We start from the raw sequence: 24913 nt of genomic DNA, 5'->3' as shown, positions 1-24913 counted from the left end.
TTTTTCTTTATGCCTGATCAGCAGAAAAAAAGAAGGCAACTTAAACTGTCAGCAGCCAAGCTGTGACACTGTGTGTCTAACCTTTGAGCAACCTCTCTCGATGAAGTTAATATAGCCAAATGTAGGATAATGTTCATACACACACACATTGTATAATTGAAACAGAATGTTGTACCAGAAGAAAGGCTGCTAGGTAAATTAAGAATAATTCTGGCCATTCTATTAACAAATAAGTTTCTTTATCCTTTTCTTCTTTCACTTAAGGCTGTTCTGCTTTCAGATGAGCAAAATTATGTGGAACATACGTTTTTAGATATTTGAAGAAATGGAACCTGTGTGGGAAGTTGTCGGGAGGATGAGAGAGTAGAAATGCCCATTGGCAGCCTATCTTATAAATGGCAACTCAGCCCAGGTGGCATCTCAAATGTTCAGAGAGATTTTGCCTTAATGAATTTCCAATATACTATATTTACTCCAGGCTAGCATTAAAAATAACTTACTCAAATCTATATAACTCTTGCTTCCTTGATCTTGTGTAGCTATGTTGGGCTTGACAAACGATTACACTGAAGAAAATAATGTGTAGAATTGTCCTGCATTTGAAAATAAGAGGAGGGAATTCTTTAAACTGGAGTAGGGAATCTTTGGATCTTCAGGTGTGGATAAGCCATATCTTTCAGTACCCCACACAGTAGGATCCAGTGATGAGGGATACTAGAAGTTAAAATTCAGTAGCATCTGGACAATCACAGTTTCCCCATTCTATGTATCTAAAATCTTCTTCAGGCCAACCTGTTTTTTTCATGGACATGCTCTTGTAGTTTCTTGGCAATGATGCAGAAGGAGTTTGCCCTTGCCTTCTTTCAGGATATTATTCAATTTCCTAGTGTAGCCTATGGCCTTGGAATGTTCTGAGGGTCTCCCATCCAAATTCAAACCATGTCCAACCTTGCTTAGTTTTTCAAGCTCAGCCAAGGTTAGCTAGATGCTCCCTCTCCATTAATTTATCAGGTATCATGTTAGTATTTCTAGCTAAAATCATTTTGACAGCCCAGCATCACATTTCTGGGGATCAATTATGCAGAAATTCATTTGGGGCTGCGTCCAAATTCAATTACAATTCAGTGTTGTTGTTTTTATTATAAAGTGGCATTTTATGTTTTGACAGAATTCACATTCCTTGCTACTTTAATGGTATAAAAATTGGGACATTTGTACCCCAGTAATAACAGAGAAAAGAAAAGAAAGATGCATCATATCCAAAAGCATACTGAGAAAGAAGTCCAAGAAAATATCAAAGTGTTGGGAATAAGGGAATAAATGTGAATTAAATTAGACACATTCCCCTAGTTGTTCAAATTATAATGTTGAGAAAAGCAAAGTATGTGATGCAAAAGAATGTGATATTTTGGTCAATCCATCTTCATAGCTAAAATGACTGATTTTACCATGAATGCAGGAGGTTAGTTTTATTATTGTAAGAAAGGTACATAGAGTTTGTCATTATATTCCTACAGTAATTGCAGTTATAAAATAAGCTAAATAATCTGATCACTGCATTATAGGGTTCTGAATTAGGAGGCTGGTCTTTAGGACGATGGACTCAGGATGGTATTGATATCAACAATAACTTCCCAGATTTAAATACACTCCTCTGGGAGTCCGAAGATCGGAGAAGGCTTCTGAGAAAGGTCCCAAATCATCAAATTCCAATTCCAGAATGGTATCTATCTGAAAATGCTACAGTAAGTGGAAATTCTACAAAGATAAATATCAAGCAGTTTGGAGTAGTTGAAAATTATCTTAATTCTTTTCGCTATAAACTTAATCAGGTTTCATACATAAAACAGCACATCGCATATCACAGGGCTTATGATTTATATTTTTATAAATTAATGTTTTGCAAATATGGGTACAGACCTTTCTGTAATCTACTTCTAATGTTGTCATCTAAAATATAGATTTCAAGTACATTATAATCCATATTTATTTTGTCCTGATTTTTTTTTCCCATATCATTCTGATAACTTTGGGTTAAAAATTTTCCAGTAGGACAAGAACCAGGGGTGCTTGCAGAATATGATTTTTAAAAAAAGTCAAATGGCAGCCCCAACAGTGTGATTGAAGCTGCACCTTCTTTTATGTGCCCCATCTTGACTTTTATGGCCATACCCTGCAGAGACCCCTGAAGAACTTTTTGCAATAATATCTTCAATAATATTGCTCATGGCAATGCCACAGTGACTTGTGTCAATTGTTATTAATGTCAGATGTAACACTGTTACTTTGCCTGTCCTTGTCATATATTAATGCCAAACACTGTTTCCTGTAACTTAAGATAGCCGATTTCAGGAGATATGAGGAGGAAACTATTACCTGCTAAAAGAGAGGTGTTTAAACACTAACATTCTTGTTAATAAAGAATAAGTGTGGTTCAGATTTGGCAGAAATCCAGAAATTAACACAGTCGGTTCCAACAGATTTGGGAAATGTGTAGTTTGAAGCTGGGTTCCTTCAAAATCTGAATCTAAACCTTCGTAAAACTCCTTTAGCAACTCCTTATTTTTCTGTCAGCAGAATGTATTTGTATACATTTATTTCCAAAGTGGTTTGGGAATCATATCTGTTACAATCTGTTTCTGATTTTGATTATGGTGGGATGTTTATGATCATTTTTAGCAAGAATTGCTAAAACTACTTTTTACATTCCTTTCATCAAGACATTAGTTTTCTCTGACATCTTCTGCTTGCATTTGTTGACTATTCCAGATTCCACAATCAAAGCAATGTGAAGAACCAAATGCACATTGTTGCCTTTGGATTATAACGTTGCCATTGTGTCTATTTATTCAGAGAGTCTTCAGAATTTGTCTTTGGTCTCTTGAAAAGCTGGGTTAATATTCTCCACTCTCTCCCTTTCACAGGTGGCAGTTGAAACACGAGCTGTGATAGCATGGATGGAAAAGAATCCTTTTGTGCTTGGAGGGAACTTACAGGGAGGCGAGCTTGTAGTTGCCTATCCCTATGATATGGTCCGGTCAGTCTGGAAGACACAGGAGCACACACCTACTCCAGATGACCACGTGTTTCGATGGCTGGCCTATTCGTATGCCTCTACTCACCGACTAATGACAGATGCTCGGCGAAGGGTATGCCATACGGAGGATTTCCAGAAGGAAGACGGAACAGTAAATGGAGCTTCCTGGCATACTGTGGCGGGAAGTAAGTGGTGGTTGAAAAATAAATTTTTAAAAACCTCTCAAACTTTTAAATAGGTCAGATTTATTCTTTGTTTTGTTGTCCTAACTGTACGTTGAATGGCAGTCATCTGCTTAACAGAATGAAAGCAAGACTTAATAACTGTCTCCCTCTGAGTTTTGAAAGATGTTCCTGGGCTGAGGCAATGCTACCAGGTGTTCAGCACTGTGGTCTTGATTCTTGTTGGGCTTTCTACATTCATGCTTTTATGGCATAGTGGGTTTAAATGATATCTGTTCTACAGAAATAGAACAGAGGCTACACAGCAGTTCAAACAATAGGTATTTAATATGCATCTAAAGGAAGGAAAATGAGAGAACCCATTTATGTATTGCCATAAGAACAATTTGTGTGAATAAAAGAATTGCAGGAGCAAGATGCAGTATACAATGAAACTATAATTCCTGACAGATAGTAATCCTGATGTACTTAAGAAATTGTCCTCAACTTTTTAGAGGTGATGTGCACATCTGAAATGTTGAGCATTTGTCATGCACACATTATACAAAATGGCTGCTGTAGTGGGCATAGCCAATCTACTAAATGCAATTTTTGAAAAATCTGAAAGATTAACTGATGAGTTTGCTCCATACCACTTCTCTAGCTTTCCAAAATAGTCTCCATGAACTCAGTTTATCATCTTTCTGGGAAGATAGGCACAATTCCATACTGGATTGTAATATGAACTGGACTGCAATCACCTCCTATTTTATTTTCTAAGAATGTCTCTGCTGACCATATTGGGCCAGAAACAGAGGAAAAACCTAGTACATTCATTAATTAGAAACACAAAAATTTAAACAGCAAAACATAAAGCATACATTCCTAACCCATGGATTTATCATCATGCATAATTAAAATCAGAAGAGCTCCACAAATCAACCAATACAATTATAATTAGCTAGAAGAGAAACATTGAATTCTCAGTGGGAGTGCTATAAGAGGAACAATATAGGAATGTGTTGGCTGATTCCAGTTCTCCTTTACCACATAGACATGCTTATCCAGTTTGGAATTTGACTAAATCTGCTAGCAACCAAAGCTGGTGGGAAGGTCCTAGTAAAACCTTGCCCAAAACTTGTTCACACAAATAAATAAATATCAAATTAAAAGGTGTTTTGTAGCAGTATGCCTTTTCTACCTAACACCCAAACACCTCTGCTGGATCTCTTTATAACTTGGTGTCCCTGACCTGTGGCTTAATCATTGCCTTAGCTGTATGGAATCCCATTATTATCACAAGTTCTGGCTAAAAAGTAGAGGCTTTCTCTCCAGGAATCTTTCCTAGGCAGACTGGGTGCTACTCTGAGGAATTAGAAGGGCCAGGCTAGGTCGGAAAATGACCTTTTGGCCAAAGGTACAAAAATAGCTAAAGATACAAAACTGGAGCTCCCACTTCAGTTGCTCTCTGCCTTGCTATAGATGTGATGCTGCCTTTGAGATGGAGCTTCAGAAATTAGACTGAATTTTCCTTTTTGTGGAAAGTTGTAATTCTTGTAAATAAATGCTGGAGCACAGAGGAACTGAACTGTGGCTTTTAGCACCTGTAGTGCCAAAAATAAATATTGGCCTACTTTTGCCCAATAAAAGCTAAGAATAGCTTCTTTGAGCATTCTCAGCTACATATTTAGAATATGCCCTCCACAAAGAAAATATCTTGCAAACACCCTCTAATATTTAAAAAGCTTCATCTGTTGCATGCTGCTTATTTAAATGCCATCTATATAATTTGTGCAGAAATATCCTTATCATGCTTGAGGCCAATGTAGTTGTCTGCGGGGCAAATGATAACAGGTGCATGATGTGACATGATTACATTATTTGCACAATGATATCATACATGTGACATTAATTTGACAGTGGGTTCTTCTGGATGCCACTGGTATGCTAACTTTAAAAAGAATGCCTACCACATAATGCATTTAAAAAAAGAATTAGGTGGATCAGGCATCTGAGGGTATATCAGGGGGTACATGGTGCCCTCAGATATCACCAAGGACAACATTGTCTATTCAGTTTCTCACAAACATGATTAGGTTAGCACAATCAAGAACAATTATATTAATACATTAATGGATAACCAACATTTACATGTGCTGTTCTCTTTGTTGCTTGTACATATATAGTTTGTGCAATATTTAGCAAGGAGGGATATTAATTGCACTGCAATTCTGAAGATATTTGAGATTCTTTGGACTGAAGTTAAGATGCTGTGGCAGAGAAGAACAGCTATCCCAGGCCCCACATAAGTGAGGAAAGAGCAGTAAATTCATTGATGTGATTTGTGTTTTTACTGCATTGGAGGGAGAGAAGTATTTATGGGATTTGGGGCCTCATGTATCAAAATGTCTTGGCTGCAATTGGGGACTATGAAGTTGGTAAAGATCTCATTACTGCAATATTCTGTCTTAGGAAGCACAATGTTCTGTGCCACCTCCATAGAACAGGAATGGGGAAAAAAAGACCACCTCTTCTTCTTTTGCCTTCTGTTTAAAGGTTTTTCCACCCTTGCATATTTGTAACACAAATACAGTTGATATTTCTAGTTCAGTCAAATCCATTTATCCAACTTAACAAGGTGAAAGACAATAGACTTTATTTCATTAGTTTATTCTGATAATCTGAAAAGACGGTTAGGGATATATTACATTCATTTCTATTTATCATGTCTAAATAGATGCTACTATAGAAGTGCTTGACTCAGTATAGTCTAGGTAGTGATCACTAAACTGGAAATGAATCCTGGTGGCAATTCACATATCAGGGAAATTATTTCAGATGACCTTGCATTTCCCTTAGTGAAATAGGTGCACAACTTGGAGTGCTCCTTAATCTACCATTGACCCTAGAGACCCAACTGATATTGGTGACTTTGATCATTCTGAAAGCTTCATCCAGGATATCAGCAAGAACATTTACTATGCAGGAAACAGTTTTGCTCCAACAACATTCTGGTTGGACCATTGTAATTCATTATATTTGAGGTTGGCCCTGAAAATAGTTTAAACCTTCAAGTTCTACAGAAATTAACAATTGGAATTTGATTGAGATACCTTGATGAAACTATCATATCAATTCTTAAAGAACTTCATTGGTTCTCTGGCCTCTACTAATTCTCATAGCGTAAGAGTGAGAGTTACTTATTATCACCTGTAAAACTGTAAATGGCATGGGATCCAATTATTTGAAGGAACACCTTTTCCCATCTTGTCCTCTCTGTGCAATATGATCTTCAAGGATGTCTTCCTTTTTGCGACATCAACGCAAGAAGTGTATTATGTCCTTGCTGTGGTGGTGCCTTGACTTTGAATGCCTTTGCAAAAAGCATGATTGGCATAAATCTTTATCTGTTAGCATCAAATTAAAATGCTCTCTTTAACCCAGCTTTTTAAAATTTAAAATGTGCTTTTTTCCCCTTTCTTTTGCTTAATTGACTGATTTGTCAATTTCACTATTACCAGTCTCAGCAGATACTGGCGTGTGTAAAACTATACTCAGGATCATCAAAGTCTTCCTTTAAGTTTTATTTCCTATGAATTTCAATAAAATGAATTTGAGATGAAATGAATGTTTGCACAACCAATTTGTTAGTTCCTTTTATTGTTAAGCACTTTGCTAAACAGAATGTATATAAGCTAGAAGCTGTATTATGTTTGCAGTGGATCACATAAAGTTAATATTGGGCTGACTATGATGATCCCATAGTCTAAGGTATGTTTTTTATTTGGTTTGCAAAAACTCTTATATTCAGGACTTGAAAAAGTTACAGTATTTGTCATAGTATTTTCACAGGATTATTTTTTAATACACATTAAAGCATTATAGTTTTTAATACATATACCTAATGAGTGTCCTAATTTTGCATACGCTAACTTTTTAAAATGCAGAATTGGCTTTCCAATTGTTGAATTTATTTAAATGGAATATAAACTTGGTTATGAATCAATCAACTAAACTGTATTGCTATCAGCTAACACTAACAAATTGTTTTTAACCACATTGATAAATACTATTACTCAAATGGCAAATACCACTTTGGGTTTATTATACTAAATTCATTTTGCTTCTGTATTATACTCTGAGTTATTTTTAATGATCTCTATTGAATTGCTATAATTAGTCTTGTAACTTTATGCAATGTGAGCTTCAATATAATTTCAAAAAGTTACAAATATTATTTCAGATCTCCAGGGCCTGCATTCCCAGAGGCAATAGGACCACAGTGTGGTTTATGCAGTATTTCAGGATACTTTGAGAAACTGCTTAAACTTTTTCACTTTTTGCACAATACTAATTTAAAATCTGCAAACATTTGGCATTTAAATGGGAAGGGAAAAGATTTTAGCTGAGCTGCATTAGTCGGTGCTTTCACATTTTAATCATTTAATCAACCCCCAAATTAACATCTATGTTATATAATCCACCCCCAGAGAACATACTTTAGGGCTCATTAAATACCTGAGTATTCCTGTATGCTAATGTGATTTTATTTTTTTATTCTTTTTTGCTCTAACATACTTGTATTTCTCTTTTACTATTATAAAATAAAGGAATCTAGGAATTGTTAAAATGTATTGATGTGAAGGCAGAAGCTGGCAAGACCACTGAATGGTTTGAGCCAAGGCAAGATCATTACCAAAACATTGTGCAAGGTTCCTCAATATCCAAGCTGAAAAATGGGTGGTAAACATTTCTTACTACATATGGGTGACAAAAAGAGATACAGGATTTAAATCCAGGAGCTGACATATGAATATGGCTAGATTCCTAGCTAGAGAGCCAATTAGTAGTGGTTAAAGCACCAAGCTAGAAACCAAGAGACCATGACCTTAGGCACAAAGCCAGTGGGTGACCTTGGGCCAGTCCCTCTCTCTCAGCCCTAGGAAGGAGGCAATGGCAAACCATATCTGAAAAACCTTGCCAAGAAAACTGCAGGGACTAGTCCAGGCAGCCACTAGGAGTCAAAAACTGACTCAAAGGCATGCACACACACACACAGATTCCTAGCTGACCTTCCTCATCACAACAGCTCCTTTTGTATTTGCAGTACAAGCAATTTATCTGAGTCTCATCCACTACTTGTGTTCTTAGAGATATATTTAATGCCATTCTCATAATGAAAGTCTTAGAACTGGTAAGCAATAAATGCTTCTAAATTCTTCTAAAGGCAAATGTGATACTATGTTGGTCAAAAAGCCACTCACACTCAGAAAGTGATTTTTAAGGCAATGTCGGTATGCCACCACTCCAGCTATATAGTGTTTATCCACCTACTTGGAGAGCAGCCTTTTGGAAGGGACTTCATTGCAGACTTCCAGTCAAATACATAGGCGAGAAAATGTTAAATCCATTATTTTCTTTCTTGTGGAGGGATGATGAAAGGATTTTTGTGATTCATAATCATGAACAGTGCATTAGAGGCAGAACCTGCAGGTGGGTTACTCAGTTTGGCCAGCTTGGAGGACCCTAGGGTGAACTTCGATTTACTGATTTTCTCTGCAAGCTCTAGACTTTTTTTTTTTTTTGGCTAAAAAGGCACTTTTATGACATTGACACTGTTTACACAGATCTGTAAACAGTAAAGGTAACTCAGAAATATTATGATTTAATTTAACAAGGGCTACAGAGACTCAGGAAATGAGTAGCAAACAATCTGGAAAATCTAAAAATGTAGTCAGGCATATCACGACTGCTGACACTGCAGACTGATTTAAAATAAAATAATTGTCACCTTGGAAATCATGGCTTTCTACATATTTTTGTGAGATTATCCTGAAGTTCTGAACCAATTCTTAGATTTTCCATGAAGCAGTAATTAGAAATGCACATTTCAGAATCTTCTAACTGGGGGCATTTCCCTATCTAGTCTCTCAGTTTCAGGTTAACTACAGATCATTTTTGCCACCTTTAAAATGTGCAGGCAGGGAACATGAGCAACTTAGAGCTAGCTCTTCAGGTGATCAGTATGGGAATTTAAAAAACATCATTCAGTCAGTGTCATGCCCCAAGCTTCTGAAGTCCTTGAACAACGAAAATCCCCTTCCCTCACTGAAAGAGCTGATTAAATAAATTGCTTCCATTCTCCCCCACATCTACATTTCCAAAATGTATTTATACTCATTTTCCAAAAAACAAAAACAAAAACAAAACACAAACAGCTGAAGACCCAGAGTAGGGTGAAACAAGAATTCCTACTAAAAGGAAAACAGACCACCCACAAACTATGTGGAACTTCAGTGTTGCAAATGGAAAGATTATTGCAAGGATCTGCAGTCAAAACACGTCATAAATATCTCAGCTGTGTTCTATAATGGGACCCAGCCAAATGTTATATATTTGTGTATGTGTGTGTGTATGTGTGTGTCATATAACAGAAAACAAAACAAAACCCCCTGGATGGAGTTGTGAAGCAATATCTTTGCAACAAAGAGAAACTGTAAAAATCTCCTCTGATTGCTAGCCTTGAAACAATAATCTGTGGAAGCTCAGGAACAAGGAGACAAGATGTGATCAGAAATTCCATCAATGAGGAAACAGATTGCTCACAAGATCTGCAGAGTTTCAGTATTACCAATGGAAAGATCCCTTTTTTGCCATGCTGAATATATCACATTTGAAATAAATCAGCTCAGCTATTAAACATAGAGGTTAGCATGAGAATATAGAAGTCCAGAGCTGATTTGGCCAGGGCAAAGACCTTGTGTAGACGTGCCCAAGAATGAACTTAATCCAGATAGTGGTTCACAAAGTGTGTCCTATTGCTCCTGAACTAGCTTGGACACCAATGTGAGTATTATATAACACTGGCCCTGTACTGTTACTTGTGAGTCTTTGTAGACATTGTAGGAGGAGAGCAGTCTTAGTCTGTGGTAGCCAAAAACCAGAGATGTCTGGTAGAATTTTTTCAGATTAACAAATTGAATTAAAAAACATAAGCTTTTGTGAGCTCTTTCTGATTCATGAATCTTTACTGTTAGTTACATCTGAATCTTAGGGATAGAACAACTTATTATCAACAGGTGCATATAATGAAAGTATGATAGCTACTTTCTCTAGTAAAATAATAGCTTTCAGAAGTGAGGTTTTAAGGATGAAAAATGGTAGGAAGGGAGAAATTATCCTTGTCCTTCCTTCAAATTCATCTGGGGAGAGCCAAGTTGAAGTTTAGAAATTACACCTCAGAAAAGATTACGTGTCCTCTATCTTCATAATCTAATTTCCAAATGTCTTGATCAGGCTGTTTTCCACTAGAAAAATATTTATTATAGATATGGATAGTTAGCAGTCAAATTACAATATCTATTCAAATTGTTGATCCCTAATTGGATTTCTGTTATGGTTATTTTAAATCTGAGAGCTTGAGAATTTCTTATCTTTTAAGTTTTTCAAATATTGTTCCTCTAATAATAGTAGCATTGTTAGAGAAGCTCCTTTTTGCAATACATTTCAACCAGTAGATGGTTTGTTGCATTCTTAATAATTGATTTGTAGTATCTTCCGGTTAAGGGAAGACAGCTTTCGAACTTCTGATCAATGTGGTAGTAAAAATGTAATGTTCCACTACAAAAACATCAATGCTGATTTAATACCGTGTGATTTCCTTTTAATTAAGTTACTGGTATCTTTTAAAATACATGTATTTTCTAGAAATGTTTTATCAAAGGCTTTTGTAACTATTAGGAGAAATGCCTTATTTTAAAAAATGACTCTATTTAGTCACAGAAGAAATAACAATAATTTCTTTTTTGTTCTCTTCGTTGCACTGCCAGGCATAAATGACTTTAGCTATCTACATACAAATTGTTTTGAACTATCTATATATGTTGGCTGTGATAAATATCCTCATGAAAGTGAATTACCAGAAGAATGGGAAAATAACCGGGAATCACTTATTGTTTTCATGGAGCAGGTAAGTAGCAGAGCAATTTGGCTGGTTAGGTTTGGATCTGTGCAATTCTTAACAGGAATGTGTGACATTTGTTTACCATAGTTTCTTGCCAATGATGTTCTCTCAGGAACCAGAAAGTAAAGATTTTGTTTTCATTTTCAGACAAGTGGACATTTCAGTCTGTGACATGAATCAGCATTCTTCATCACCACTCACAAATACATGAATACATATGAGGAAAAAATGCTTCTATAGCCAGTTCTCTGGTTTCAGATTCAGGAGATGTAGAAAAAACCATTTTCATGTTGGTTGGGAATTCTGTTAATTAAGTAATTGATGTGGCCACCTACTCACAGAGCAATTCTTTTGAGACTTGTGGCCAAGTATAGCAAGCAGAAAACTGTTACTTCTTCCATTCTTTGTTCTGTTTCAGAAATACTCCAGATACATTCTCTCTCTCTCTCTCTCTCTCTCTCTCTCTCTCTTATTTGTTCTCTTCCATTGTCACATAACACATACCCTCCATCCAAACACCCAGACCTCTTCCCTTGTTTTTCCCTCTCCCCACCTGAATCATCCTACCACACCTCCTGAATACCTTTTCTTCAGCATTTATTCATTTATTTATTAAATTTGTATGCCACCCGACTCCCAATGACTCTAGGCAGCTCACAAGTGGAGAAAAAAAAAACAGTAAGAAAGAAAAATAAGGAATAAAAGATGGCAAGATTTCAGCATCAGAAGCATCAGAAATTAATTCTCCTGATTCTGCCTCTCACTCTGTTGATTAATTCTCTTTCTAGTCCAAATCTCAGATGAACTGCCTTGGGCCTCTGCTTTTGGATCCTATCCTTTCCTTTTGGCCAGATTTCAAGAAGTGCTTCAGATTCCATTTGCAAGCCATCTTTGCTTTTTTCTAGTATTTCTTTTTCCATTTTTGGCTGTAGATGGGACACAGAAGCATCTGGAAATAAAAAAGGCAGGTGGCTAGAGATCATGTTTTTTTCTTTTTTAATAGCTCATGGAGACCTTAGGGGAGTGTGTATCAAATGAAAGAAGTATTTGGATTTGAGCTCTGGATAAACACTAAATGTTTCGAGTGATCTGCCATAGAGGACAGTAGGAATTCAAAACAAGCTCTTTGTTCTCTTATTTTTCATCCTAGTAAGTGGATGGGTAGCCCATCCTAATAATAATGCACATCACCCAAACCACATAGGAAAGTTGACAAGGGGCTAATTTTTAAAATTGTGGTGTATTTAAAATCCTGTAGGAAGCAACAATCCTGTAGGCTTCTTTCCAGTTTGCTGATACAGCCACAGAAACCTAACAAAGAGCAACACAGCTTGATTTTCTTCAGCACTTCCCATAAACAACAACACAAAATCTACATTTTTCTGGTTACTGGCTTGAGGAATCTTTCCCTTCCTAATACCCTGCACAATGTTTGTATTCACATTTGATAAGGTGCCAGCAATGTTCAACAAACTAAAGCCACATGGTCTTTAGCACGCAGCTTGAAAGCTATCATTAACAAGACCATGTAGAGAATACATACACTACAATTCAGCCAACAAACAAAAGCAGTGTAGGACCTATCCCCATTTGCTCTTTCACCAGGATAGGCAACCTAGCCTCCTTTTTTCCTCTTACGGGGAAAAATTTCGGATCCTCATAATTCCTTGCCCTTTCCTTTGATGCTTGCACAATCTCTGCAGAAGACCACCCCCGCACTTTATCATGACACAGTCATGCTCTGATAAAACCAACCTTCCCCTTGGGTCACATGTACTGCTTTCATCTCACTCCCAGATCATTAACAGCCTTAGGTTCACATCAGATACACTAGTTTCCTCCTTCATCAGACTCTATCCCACCATAGCTTCAAGGTGTATAAAATCTGTAGTAGTGTGTCACTTTGGAGGCAAGATCAGCTGACTTGCTGTGGGTATGATCAGAGTTGTCACTAGCCAATTTCCTCCACAGCCATTTCTCTCCTCCCCCTTCTGACCAATTAGTGGGCAAAGGCTCACAGATATCAGAGAGAGCAGAACCGATTAGAGGGGCCATGCGTCTGCAGACACCGCGGCTCCTTCCAGCACCGCTACTATCTAGGACCGATCTTCATGTATAAAGCTCTCTATATAGAAGTGCTGAACAATTTTATGCCCACTGTTAAGGAATAGAATCACAACAAGTGTGAACTGCAGCAAACTGTCACAATGTAAAATCCTGCTGCTACAATTTCAATGCATTTCCTTCATTCTGCCAACCTCTGCAAGAAATTCTTTCTGATTTATTTTTCATCAGCAATCACATTGCATTCTGTGGCAGCTAAGTATGCTCACTTTTCTGCTTTTGTTTGTTTTTAAGTTCACACTCCCCTGATGGCTGCATAAGCAATGGCAAAATGAAGTTTCCTTTGAGTTGAGCTCAACTCCCTGTGACTACATGGATACATCCATGTAGTTTTCTTGGCAGCAATAAGATGTGATTTGCTCTTATATGCTTCTGGTAGTTTTCCTCAGTTTCCAGTAGCTTACAACTAGACCTTGATGATCTCCCCTATGATTGTTAACCAGGTCTTACCTAATTTAGATTGAATGAACTGAAGTGTATTAGATCCTGTCAGCTAACTGTAATAAACAATAGTGCTTAAAGTTTAAAGACTAAATGTGAGAAAGAGAAGGGGTTATTTATCTTAACACAGCTTGTTCTCTGTTGTTTGCCTGTTCCTCATGCAATCTTTAAGACTTTGGAGAGTTATCCATGTTCTTATTTGTTTGGTGAAGCTTTCCCAGAGAAGTTTCAAATGTTAAATATTCTTTGTTTGCACTGGCAGGAGTGAAAACTTTTAGCCTTCAAAAATACTATCAAATTATTTTCTTCCCCGCTCCCCTCCTGCCCTGCCCCCCACCCAAAAAAATCAGGCTATTTTAGTTCAGACAAAAAAAAGCTACATTCCTCAAGTCAGTCTAATAAGTATCTTGAAGAAATGGATAGCTTTTTATGTCTCTGACCTTGGCAATATTTTAAAAATGATGTTTCAAAGCTTATATTATTCATAGAGAATATGAATCTGATCTGCTTATCTACACATATTTAAGTTATTTCTTAGAGTTTACTCTTTCATCATAAGATGAACTAGAGTGGAAACTCTGGATCAAGCTCTATTAATTCAGTAACAAGTTATTTAATGTCATATCATTAGAGCAGCCCCTGCAAATAGGAGGTTTAATGACTTTCATTATATCACCATTATGTTCCAAACATAATATAATGCAGGTAATTATATTATTAATAAGAGTTTAGAAGAGATATTCAATATGGCTGTGCAAATTCACAGATCAAGGCTACAAAAAACTTTGAAGCAGTGAATCAAATTATACGGCTTTTAAACACTCTGTAGCCTTTTGAAGTATTTCCCAAATTTCAAGTTATTTCTGCTACTTCTGAGATTGTTATTGACTGCCATCCAACTGACTATTTGAACTGAACCAGACTCTTCTGATATTATTGTTGTTGGTGGTGGTTGCACAGCCAGCCAGATGTTTAGACTGGATTTGGCATTTTTATCCACCTATCAAGTCCTTCCCAAGGACCTGAGATAGGTAGATGTTGTTGTTTGATGGTGTTAAAGGTATCATCACAGGATGTAAGCTGTTCCAAGTAAGGCTACCTTTTGCAATTGACTGATGGTGATTTTGTCAATAGTGTTCAAGTGGTGCTCTAGATGCTTTGGGATTGCAGCCAAGGCGCCTATTACTATTGGTACTATCTTTGCTTTCTTTTGCCATGGTCATTCTATTTCTATTTGCAGCCCTTTGTATTTTGTTATTTTCTCCAGATCTTTCTCTTCTATTCTGCTCTCTCCAGGTATTGTAATGTCCACTATCCAGACTGTTTTCTCTTTCTTATCAGTTGTTAAGCCTGGGGTGTTGTGTGGCAGGTGCTTGTCTGTTCGAATTCTAAAGTCCCAGAGCACTTTGTTTTGTGGTCCCACCCGTTCTTGCTTGCAGGTGAATGGTATTTCTTGCAGATATTCCAATGCACCATTGTTGCTACTTTGTCATGCCATTGTTTGTAAGCAGTCTGTGCGATCTTCCTGCAGCAGCTAACTAGGTGGTCCACTGTTTCTTCAGCTTCTTTGCAGAGGCAGCATTTGCTGTTTGTTGCTGTCTTCTCGATTCTGGTTTTGTATGCATTTGTTTTTGTGCAGCCAGAATTAGCCCCTCTGTCTCTTTCTTCAACTTTCCTGCTCTTAGCCATTGCCAGGTCTTGTTGTTATCTGCTTTGCCTGCTACTTTTTTTTGTCTACTGGCCATGGAATACTTTGCCTTGTCATGTCTCTTTTCTATTCTTCATTTGGTCTTTCTTGTAAACCAGTTTGGTCTCTTCGGTATTCAGTAAGCCTTTATGGTATACTAGTTTCAGTGCATCTTATTCACTCTCCTTCAGATATTCTTCTAATGCCCCTTTTCCTTTTTCAACTGTCTGGTGTACTTGCAAGATTCCACACCCACACCCACCTACGCACCTTGGTAAGTAGAGTCTGTCAATGGCGTTTTGATCTTCTATGTTTTGATCTTCTCCACTCTCATGATGTATTCACTATTAACCTTCTTCTTGACTTCAGCGTGCTTGATGTTGTCAGCTTGAAGGATGCCCAGGTATTTGTAATGATCTTCTTCATCCAAACTCTTGATGTTATTTCCACAGGGCATTTTGATCCTTCAGTTTTCACTATTTTTCCCCTGTTGATGGTAAGGGTGGCACATTTGTCCAGTCCAAACTTCCTTGTAATATCTTGGCTATATTTGGACAATGTTGACCAGTAATTCCATTTCAGATAGTGTTTTTCCAGACAGCTTCAGAATATCCATGTAAAGAAGGTGGGATAGCCTGGCAGATGTTTTTGTTGTTTGACAGCCACAGGCCTGACCTGTTCAGTATTGTTGACAGAGGAATCAGTGCAATGACAAACAGTAGTGGTGATAGTGAGTCTCCTTGAAAGATTCCTCTCTTGATGTTAACCTCTCCCAGTCTATCACCATTGACCAGCAACTGTGTCTTCCATTGTGCCATTGATCTTTGCACAAAGCTTCTGATGTTTCTACTAAATCATGTGGCAGGGAGTTGAATGCCTTCTTGTAATCAATCCAAGCTACATTCAAGTTGGTATTCCTTCTCTTGCAGTTTTCCAAAATCATCTTGTCAATTAGGAACTGATCTTTTATTCCTCTGCTGTTTGGGCAATTTCCTTTCTGCTCAGGTGGAACGAGCTTGTTTTCAACTAGATGCCGTTGGACTGCATCAGCTATAACACCAGTTAGCAATGAAAGTTGTTGGTAAGCAGGTAATTGGCCTGTAGTTGCTTGGTGCTGCCCCTTTTGTTGGATCTTTCATTATCAGGTAGCTTTTGCCAGATGTTAACCAATCTTCAATTTCTGTCAGGCCCAACCCAAAAACAATGGTGAAACAGTCCAGTTGAGTAAAGTTCCTTTATTTGTCTACACCTTATAGACAGAATCATGCCAGACTAAATCTATACTACTGCAACAAGTGGATATACCCCGGGAGATTCTAGGAAGTGGCTATCCTGAATCTCTTTCGCTTCCCATGCTCCTCCTATGGATTGTGTTGTCTTTTGTCTCCTTAACCCTCCCAGAATGCACCTCCTTCCTCATAGCCTTGATCTCTCACATCACCCCCTCTTCATAGATACATTCCATCACAATTTCACCTCCTTGTAGTATGCTGTTAAACTGCTTGGCAGTGAGTGGGTGCAGACCAGTCAGATGTTTCAACCAAAAACCATGCAGCTGGTGTTGACCAATTCTTGATCTTCCTTGTCCTTTTCTCCACCATTTCTGCTATTATTACAAGTTCTTTCATTTCAGCTTCTTTTTTATTCTTATCCACCTCCTTTATCCAAGCTGCATTTTTGTTGTATTTGTTTGGGTTGTCCCATAGCTGCGCCCATTACTGCACTGTTTCTTCTTTGTCAGATGTTGACTGGCTCATTGCAGTATCTCCATTGACGGATTGACAGAAATGTTTCTAATTCAACTGAAATAGGAGATTCTGTCTATAGTGTGCAATTCAAGCTTCATATCTGCTGATTTTCATGGCTACGGCTGTTACTTGCTGCTTTATTATTTCCAGTGCTTCCTTGATCTTCCTTGTTTCTAGTTGAAATTTCTTGATCAGGTATTCTTTGGTTTTTTGTTCTTTGGCTTCTTTTTTTCATCTGTTCTAACTTGCTTACACCTGATCTTAGCATGCTGATCTTATTTTCCAACCTGATCTTCCATTTTGGTGGTGCCTTGTTTGGCTTTTTTTCTTCTTTGTTGTTGTTGTTGCTATTAGTATTGCTATTATTTTGTGCCTTCGAGTCAGCACTGACTTCTCACCACTGCCTGGATAAGTCCCTGCATTTTTTGTGGCAAGATTTCAGAAGTGCCTTGTCATTGCCTTCTTCTTAGGACTGAAAGAGAATGACAGGCCCAAGATTACCCAACTGCCTTCATGACCAAGGCAGGACTAAAACTCACATTCTCCTGGTTTCTAGACTGGTGCCTTAACTACTACACTAAACTGGCTCTCTTTTGGTATTCCAAAGGTCCTGTTAAAATCAAGTCAGGTTGGATTCACAAAGGTTGAATATGCGAGTTCGATGGACACTGTGAAAGGTGTACACCCCATATTCACATGATCCTCAGCATTAAGTACCCCTGCTTTTCTATACATGAACCCTCTTTTTCTATATATCTACGGTTACTTCCTCTCCCTATATTTATGCATGTTATTTTGCATCTCAGCTGCAACAGGCTATTATTGTTGCCTGTGTCTGAAATACTTTAGCAGGGGCTAGACTAAATGATGTCTGTGGTGATCTGAATCTATTCTTCTTATAAACCTCCCTTGGTAATCTTAAATTTGTATTCCTTATTACAGTCTTGCTAGATATAATTTCAATACCAAAATACTTTCAGGAGATTGTGTATAGCCTCCTCAGTTCTGGCTACATATGCAAGTGTTGTGGTAAAAGGCATCCCCCCCCCCCATACACATGTAAGCTGCATTCATTACCAGAACTCTGAGATGCGCCCCATATATATATATATATATATATATATATATATATATATACATACTGCTGAAAGTGCCCTTATAAGTAAACATTCACAGCAAACTGAATTGAGTGGTGCAGGAAGAAGAATCAGTCAGGAACCTGTGGCCCAGTAAACCAAATTGTTTCTATTCACCAACCATTTCTCAAAGATACTATGGCTAGGTGACCTAGTAGGAAGGGGTAAATAATAAGGTCACATGGATGGGTCTATCTAAAATATTAATGTAATTTCCACTGTGTCTGCCTCTTTCTTTGTCTTGCCAAAGGTATATAAGCTCTGGTTCTGCTTTTGCTCATGGCCGCTCAGCAAAGTATCAAAGTATTTGCTGGGGGTCCAGTATGTATACTGTATTATTGCTTGTGTGCATGCACATAAAAGTATGTTGTATCTTCAAAGTGATCTGGTTGCTTTAGGTGAGCCATCTTGGGATTCTGTCTACATATATCATAGAAGGTGGTCCATCCATTTAGTTTCTCAATATTTATGCTCTCTCCACCTTCTAAAGACTAAGCTGGTATATCTTCTCTATAATAGCACTAAAGTCAAATGTTCTGCAGCTGTTTATATATTGGGGACCACCTGGTCCTTGAGATGATGGAGTTGATGATGATGATGACAACGATGATTAGATTTGTTATAGCTGCCCCACCCCAAAGACTCTTTTCCTTTTATGCAGGGATTAAATGAGGGAAATTTGCTTAATTCATTTGAGGCTTTTAGCCCATGGTGAATTATATAGCTTTGAAAAATAGTCATCAGCATGTAATTCCTTTTTTTCTGCTCTATTGACGTCTAGCTTGCATATCTGTCCCTATCATTTCATTAACAGGTGCATCGTGGAATTAAAGGCATAGTCAGGGATCAACATGGGAAGGGAATTCCAAATGCCATTATTTCCATAGAAGGTGTTAACCATGATGTCCGCACAGGTAAATACACATTTATGTATCAAAAGAAAATGAAAAAAGAGAACCAAAACAGCCAACACTGATTTACACAGACCATAGTTTTATTAAGGGAGCATTGTGGACCAGGATGGACCCACAGTATAACAGGTAGTAACACCTATTTTTGAACATCAAGCTAGTTGCATTGCCAACTCATGCACAAACCTGTCTAGTTGCTCTGTCCTTGCCAGCCCAGCAAGGTAGACCAACAAAGTAGACCAGACTAAGAAACCAATGCCATATAAGTCAGGACAACTTTTATTATAACAGCTATAGTAACAGAATCTTGAAAGTCTGAATGTGCTTTCCCCTCCCTCACTTTATCTTCATGTGAACTAGGGAGGGGCTTGTCAGAGACATTTTCTCATTTTTTTTCCATGGCCCAGGCTCAAACCCCTCTTATCTAACCATTGCCTTGGTGGTGGCTGTTCCTCCTGTCTTCAAGGCCATTCCCTATTCCCTCTACCATAAGCAAAAGGATAAAATATAATTGGCTAATATGCTAAGTAATTTATTTTATAGTCCATGATATTGTACTCAAGTGAATGGAATCTGGTAAACAAGCATAGTGGTGCATCTGGGAAAATTAGTCACTGGATCTATTTGTGTCTGATCTCCTGAGGAACAATATCTCCTTATGGAAATTCATTATGCAAGTAGTATTAAAAATCACAGAGAATTACATGTTTAAAACCCCTTCACAATACTGCTTCTTTTTATATAGCAAAGTTCACAATAGGCAAATATTGCATATACAATCTATTTTTAATCTCACTGCCAGAATAATCCAATCTTTAGAAAAAACATGTGTATATAAGTGTCCATGTGTATTGTTATCACATACAAGTTAAGGTTCCATAGTACCCAGATCCAAGTTAGACATTAGAGGAGTTTAATTTTATGGCTGTTGAATTTTATTGAAATCAGTGGACTTAAAATCTAGCACTCTACATTTTCTGGCTTTATAGATTAGACTGATACTTAGTCTTCTAGGAAAATCAATGAAACACGTTCCTTTCCCACCCACCTCACTTCACAACTGTGTGGCACCTTACGTTTGTCAAACTGAATGACAGTCACTAAAAATTACAGAAGAAATTTTCATTAACAGTGATATAACCAATTTCAGTAATAGTAAAGATGGATTTATGCATGGGTGTCACTGGGTTTATTCTCTGTGCTATGGAGTGTGGTATAGACTTTAAATCTCTGCATGACAATAATTACCATAAAGATAGAAGATGTCCAGCTGTGTACATGCAAATTCCCTTAAAAAGCAACTAATAAAACATGCACATCAGTTTTTTCAGAAATAAATGGAAATGGATTTGCCATCTGAGGTCTTGTATATATTGTTTGTATCATGGGCCAATCATACTTATTAGGAACAACCCACAAGCTAGTCGCCCACATGAAAATTGCTTATGTATGCACCATGTAAAATTGGTTATGTTCGGATGCAGTTTCCAAAAGATTAAGTGTCTCAGTCTATATCAGCAAAGAACATCTTGTGACATCTGAAAACTTAGTGGTCCACCTAATTACCATGGTCCCTCAACTGTCTTTTTTCAGGGAACAGAACTGAGAAAGACCCCCAACTACATCCAGTCTCATTTTCTCTCCCACACATACAGTTTGCACATGAGTTGTCAGGTTAGTTTAAAGCTTCTGGTGTTGGGAAACTAGGGGCAGGAAGTTCACTGCATAACTGATAGCCAGTCACTGCCTCTGAGCCCAGTTACCTCACTGGGTTATTATTGTGAAGATAAAATGAAGGGAGACCCCCTGTAAGCTGTCAGAGAACAGGCAGGATAAATATACAGCAACAAAGAAATAGGAGCATAGCTTGTCCTGTGTAATTGATCTCAAGATCTGGAGGACGGCAATACCAATACTATTTTAGTAGAGAATTATGAATGCATATGAATAAGTGTTTTGTTTTAGTGCCTAAGATATCATCTATGTATAATTGTCACCCTGAAACCTTCCAGTCCAACAGATGCTTCCATTGGCAAAAGGGAAGACAGTCAAATTGTCAAATTCCATTGCTTCTGCCTACAGGCTGAGCCAGTTTTCATTTGGCCCTGGTGTCTTATCTTCCCTTCCCTTGCCTTGCCTTCATGAGCAACAGACAAAAACGAACCAGGCAAATGAGCAGCATGTGTCATTTTGTTAATTGTGCAGGTCATTGATTTAAGATTTTCTAGGCATAGAATTTTGGAACATTTTTTTTAAAAAAAGGGTAATCATAGCTTCCACCTTACTATCTAGATATTGACTTCCTGCCACTGAAATTGAAATATCCCTGGTAGTAAAGGGTAGACAACTGTTTTAACACTTGGAATTTAATTACATATTTCTGTTCAGGTCAGTCTAGGCTCAGATTAGTTTAGCAAGAAGAGATAGAAGAGAAAATCATCTTATTGCAACATGGAGATCAATTTGGGAGATACTGCTGTGAATATAATACTGTCTGCTTGTTAATATCTGTGAGCCTCAGATCTTTCAAATTGTCATTGTACATTGTCAGATAGATGGATTATTTAAAGGCATCCAAAAATTCCACTGTTCCTTCTGTCCTTAATAGCAATCCTAGAGTGATCATTGAATGTATAAGAAAAAAGTAAGCCTTTAGATATTAAAAAAATAAGATGGAGCTTCAGGCAAATGTATTTTAATATTTATTCTTCTTTCATTCTTCAACAGCAAACAATGGAGATTATTGGCGGCTTCTAAATCCAGGAGAATATGTGGTTAGCGTAAAAGCAGAGGGCTATACCACTTCCACCAAAAATTGTGCTGTAGGATATGACATGGGTGCAACCCAATGTGACCTCACCATCAGTAAAACCAACTTGGCCAGAATCAAAGAGATCATGGAAAAATTTGGAAAGCAGCCGATCAGCCTGTCACTTCGACGGCTCAGACAGCGAGCAAGGCAGAGACGCCAGCAGTATAGACTTCTTTCTGCAATGTAACAAATAATGCTATCAAGTTCCACACTTAAACTGAAACACACTCTTATAGTGGAATATATATATATAAAATCTTTTTATTCCCTCTTTATTCATGTTACTGTTAGGAATCTTATCTTGAAGAATATTTTTGGAATCCACAGTTCAATGTTTAGCTTTGTAAATTCTTATGAAATTATTGGAATTAAGAGGCTGTCCTCTAGAAAGATACTACAAAGTAATAATTATATATAGTATCTGAATGCTCTAATCCAGATGGAACATATACATCACCAAGTGCTGGAAAGGAATTCCAGACAGATAAAATAACAGATAATTGACTTATTATGATTATTTTAAAGAAACCATTGAATTAAAGATTCTTTGCTTACTGGTTTGAGGATTGGGATATGGAAATTAAATTCAAGGATGCAACAATTTTATATGAATAAGAGACTTTGGTATAGGAAACAGAATTTGGATTCTGTCCAATATATCTGATGTGTTACATCCACCATCTATTCTGATACAATAATTATAAAACAAATGCATCAGGGGAAATATATGTATTCTTTATTATAGAAATATGAAACACTATATGGAAGACTTATTTCAAAGATTCTTTCAACTACTGTTTATTCAGCTTTAATTGGTTTAACATAGGATCACTCTGCAAGTGATTTTAACATGGTGTCAGAAAATCAACAATCTGGTGGACATAAAGGTTTCCAAAGAGTAAATGTTACCTTTTGTCCAGCACTAATCACCATGTGTTGACTTAAAAGTTCTCCCTGTTGATTTCCACTGAATCATTTCAAAATGCTCCAAAAGCCCTGACGCAGTTGTCATCACAGTTAGATCATGTCATTGGAGAGAGACCTGGGTTTTTCCTCATCCCTTCTGATATCATCTACCTGTTGAAGAGGCCTGGGGAAGGATTCAGCTCTTTGAGTCAACCTTGTTTCATGTAATATGATTCAGTGATAGCATTTCACCAGTGATGACTCTAAGATTCTGCCTCACATCTGCAATTTATTTACCTTATAGAATTACAGCAAATGAAAATTTGTGAACCATTTAGAACATGCTAAATGTGCCACATAAATGATAAACCATATTGTTGGTTGTAGGAATGGATTAGATTTAGTTTATGAGAGAACAAACTAGTTATCCCTTTCTTCAATTTCAATTTTTTAATGCTCCAGTTCATTTTGCAGATTTTGAAACACAGTGTGCCATTTTATGCCGGGTCTTGTTTCTTTTGTTAAGTCTAAAAAAAGCCGATTATTCCATATCTTATGGTAACAAGATTTTAGTGGGTCCTGTCAAATGTATTGCTGTTAAAACCATTATGCAGTGATTGTCTAACTTGTTATGTTCTTATGAAGACTAAATATATATAAATCGAAAATTACATTCAAATTACATTCAGTTACAAAGAAAATAAAATCATTGTAAGTAGGATTTTGATAGTGGACATGCAACATGCTTGATTTATAACATTTGTTAGCTCCATTAGCTTATTAATCTTCTGCTTATGATAGAAATGCACAAAATGCTCTGAATTATTACAGCTTATTTAAGTAAGCAGTGAGTACCAATCATGGTGTATCTCTTAGCTGGAATGTTTCTTTGAGCTGTAAGTACCCAATTTTGTTTTTAAGTAAATGAAACTTTTGTAATTGGCTAAATCCACCATAGCAGTCATTTTATAAATACTGTAGGCAAATATCTAGCAGTCATTTTATGTGAGGATACATAAAATGCTTTCCAGATGTGCTAGCATCTCTCTCCTTTAAACTGTTGTTTCCTATATATAAGTCCATTATGGTCAATTTGTTACTAGTAGTAGCTTTCCAGGACTTCAGACAGAGGACTTTCCCATCATCTACTACTATCTTATCTTTTTAACTGGAGATCCCAGGAATTAAACCATAGTCTTTTTCCAGGTACTCTACTATAGAGCTATGGTGACACTTTAATGTGGTATGTATACCCTTGCACAAAAAAGCTCCCATTTCCATCATTCTCATAATAAATGTGTTTGTGTGAGAATGTGTATGATAGATAGATAGATAGATAGATAGATAGATAGATAGATAGATAGATAGATAGATAGATAGAATCATGTCTATGCACACTGTTCATTTCATTTATGGGGATGAGGGTGAACAAAAGGGAAGTAAATCAAATTTTCCATCTAAAATCCCCAGTGGTTAGAAAAGGAAGGAGAGGCTGAGAGTGCTACTGATTTCTCTAACTTAAAAAATAAGTCATTTTTTAAATGAGTCATGCACTCATTTACAATCTTACAGGGTTTTCTGCTGATAGTTCTGCTGGTTTTCTGTGAATTATCTGGCCCATGCAGAGTTGTGTGCACACCTGCGGTGTCTCAGAAGTTAAAGAAGACTACAAAAAGGGAACATATAGAAATCTTCTTTTCAACAGTTAAAGAGACAGGTATTCTTGCCCAGCATCTGCAACATAAGTCAACTGTTCCTATCCTTCTTAACTTCTAAAGAAGTCTTTCTAACTTTCTATACAAGGAACCGAGCAAAATGCATTTTCATAGAGAATAAAGAATTTTTCAAACTCAGGTGGGAGGATTCAGTCTTGCATTTATATCACTAGTGTGCAGAATATTTCTACCTTTGCTGCAAATTTCTTGGCAAGAAGGGAATACTTCCTGTTGTGCTTACTTCTACTAAGTAATGCAGTGTCAAAGGAAAT

The 24913-nt window shown here is 37.1% G+C and overlaps 1 protein-coding gene across 1 annotated transcript in view; it reads left to right on the top strand.

Annotated features, from left to right (window-relative positions):
• CPXM2 (carboxypeptidase X, M14 family member 2) overlaps positions 1-23874 on the top strand; it is an 82611-nt gene extending 58737 nt beyond the window's left edge. Inside the window, exons 10-14 of the mRNA XM_088132037.1 lie at positions 1566-1745; positions 2925-3222; positions 11028-11167; positions 19112-19211; positions 21936-23874. Of these exons, the coding sequence (XP_087988163.1) occupies positions 1566-1745; positions 2925-3222; positions 11028-11167; positions 19112-19211; positions 21936-22207 (990 nt within the window). The 3' untranslated portion in view covers positions 22208-23874. The remainder of the gene's footprint in view (positions 1-1565; positions 1746-2924; positions 3223-11027; positions 11168-19111; positions 19212-21935) is intronic.
• The last annotated feature ends 1039 nt before the right edge of the window (positions 23875-24913 follow it).

This window comes from Python bivittatus, unplaced genomic scaffold (assembly GCF_059951505.1).
Source record: "Python bivittatus isolate LINGU-HERP-01145 unplaced genomic scaffold, Pbiv_v1 ctg000980_np1212, whole genome shotgun sequence".
Taxonomy (NCBI): Eukaryota; Metazoa; Chordata; class Lepidosauria; order Squamata; family Pythonidae; genus Python; species Python bivittatus.
The sequence above is the reverse complement of the archived record's forward strand: the minus strand, read 5'-3'. Positions and strand labels throughout refer to the sequence as shown.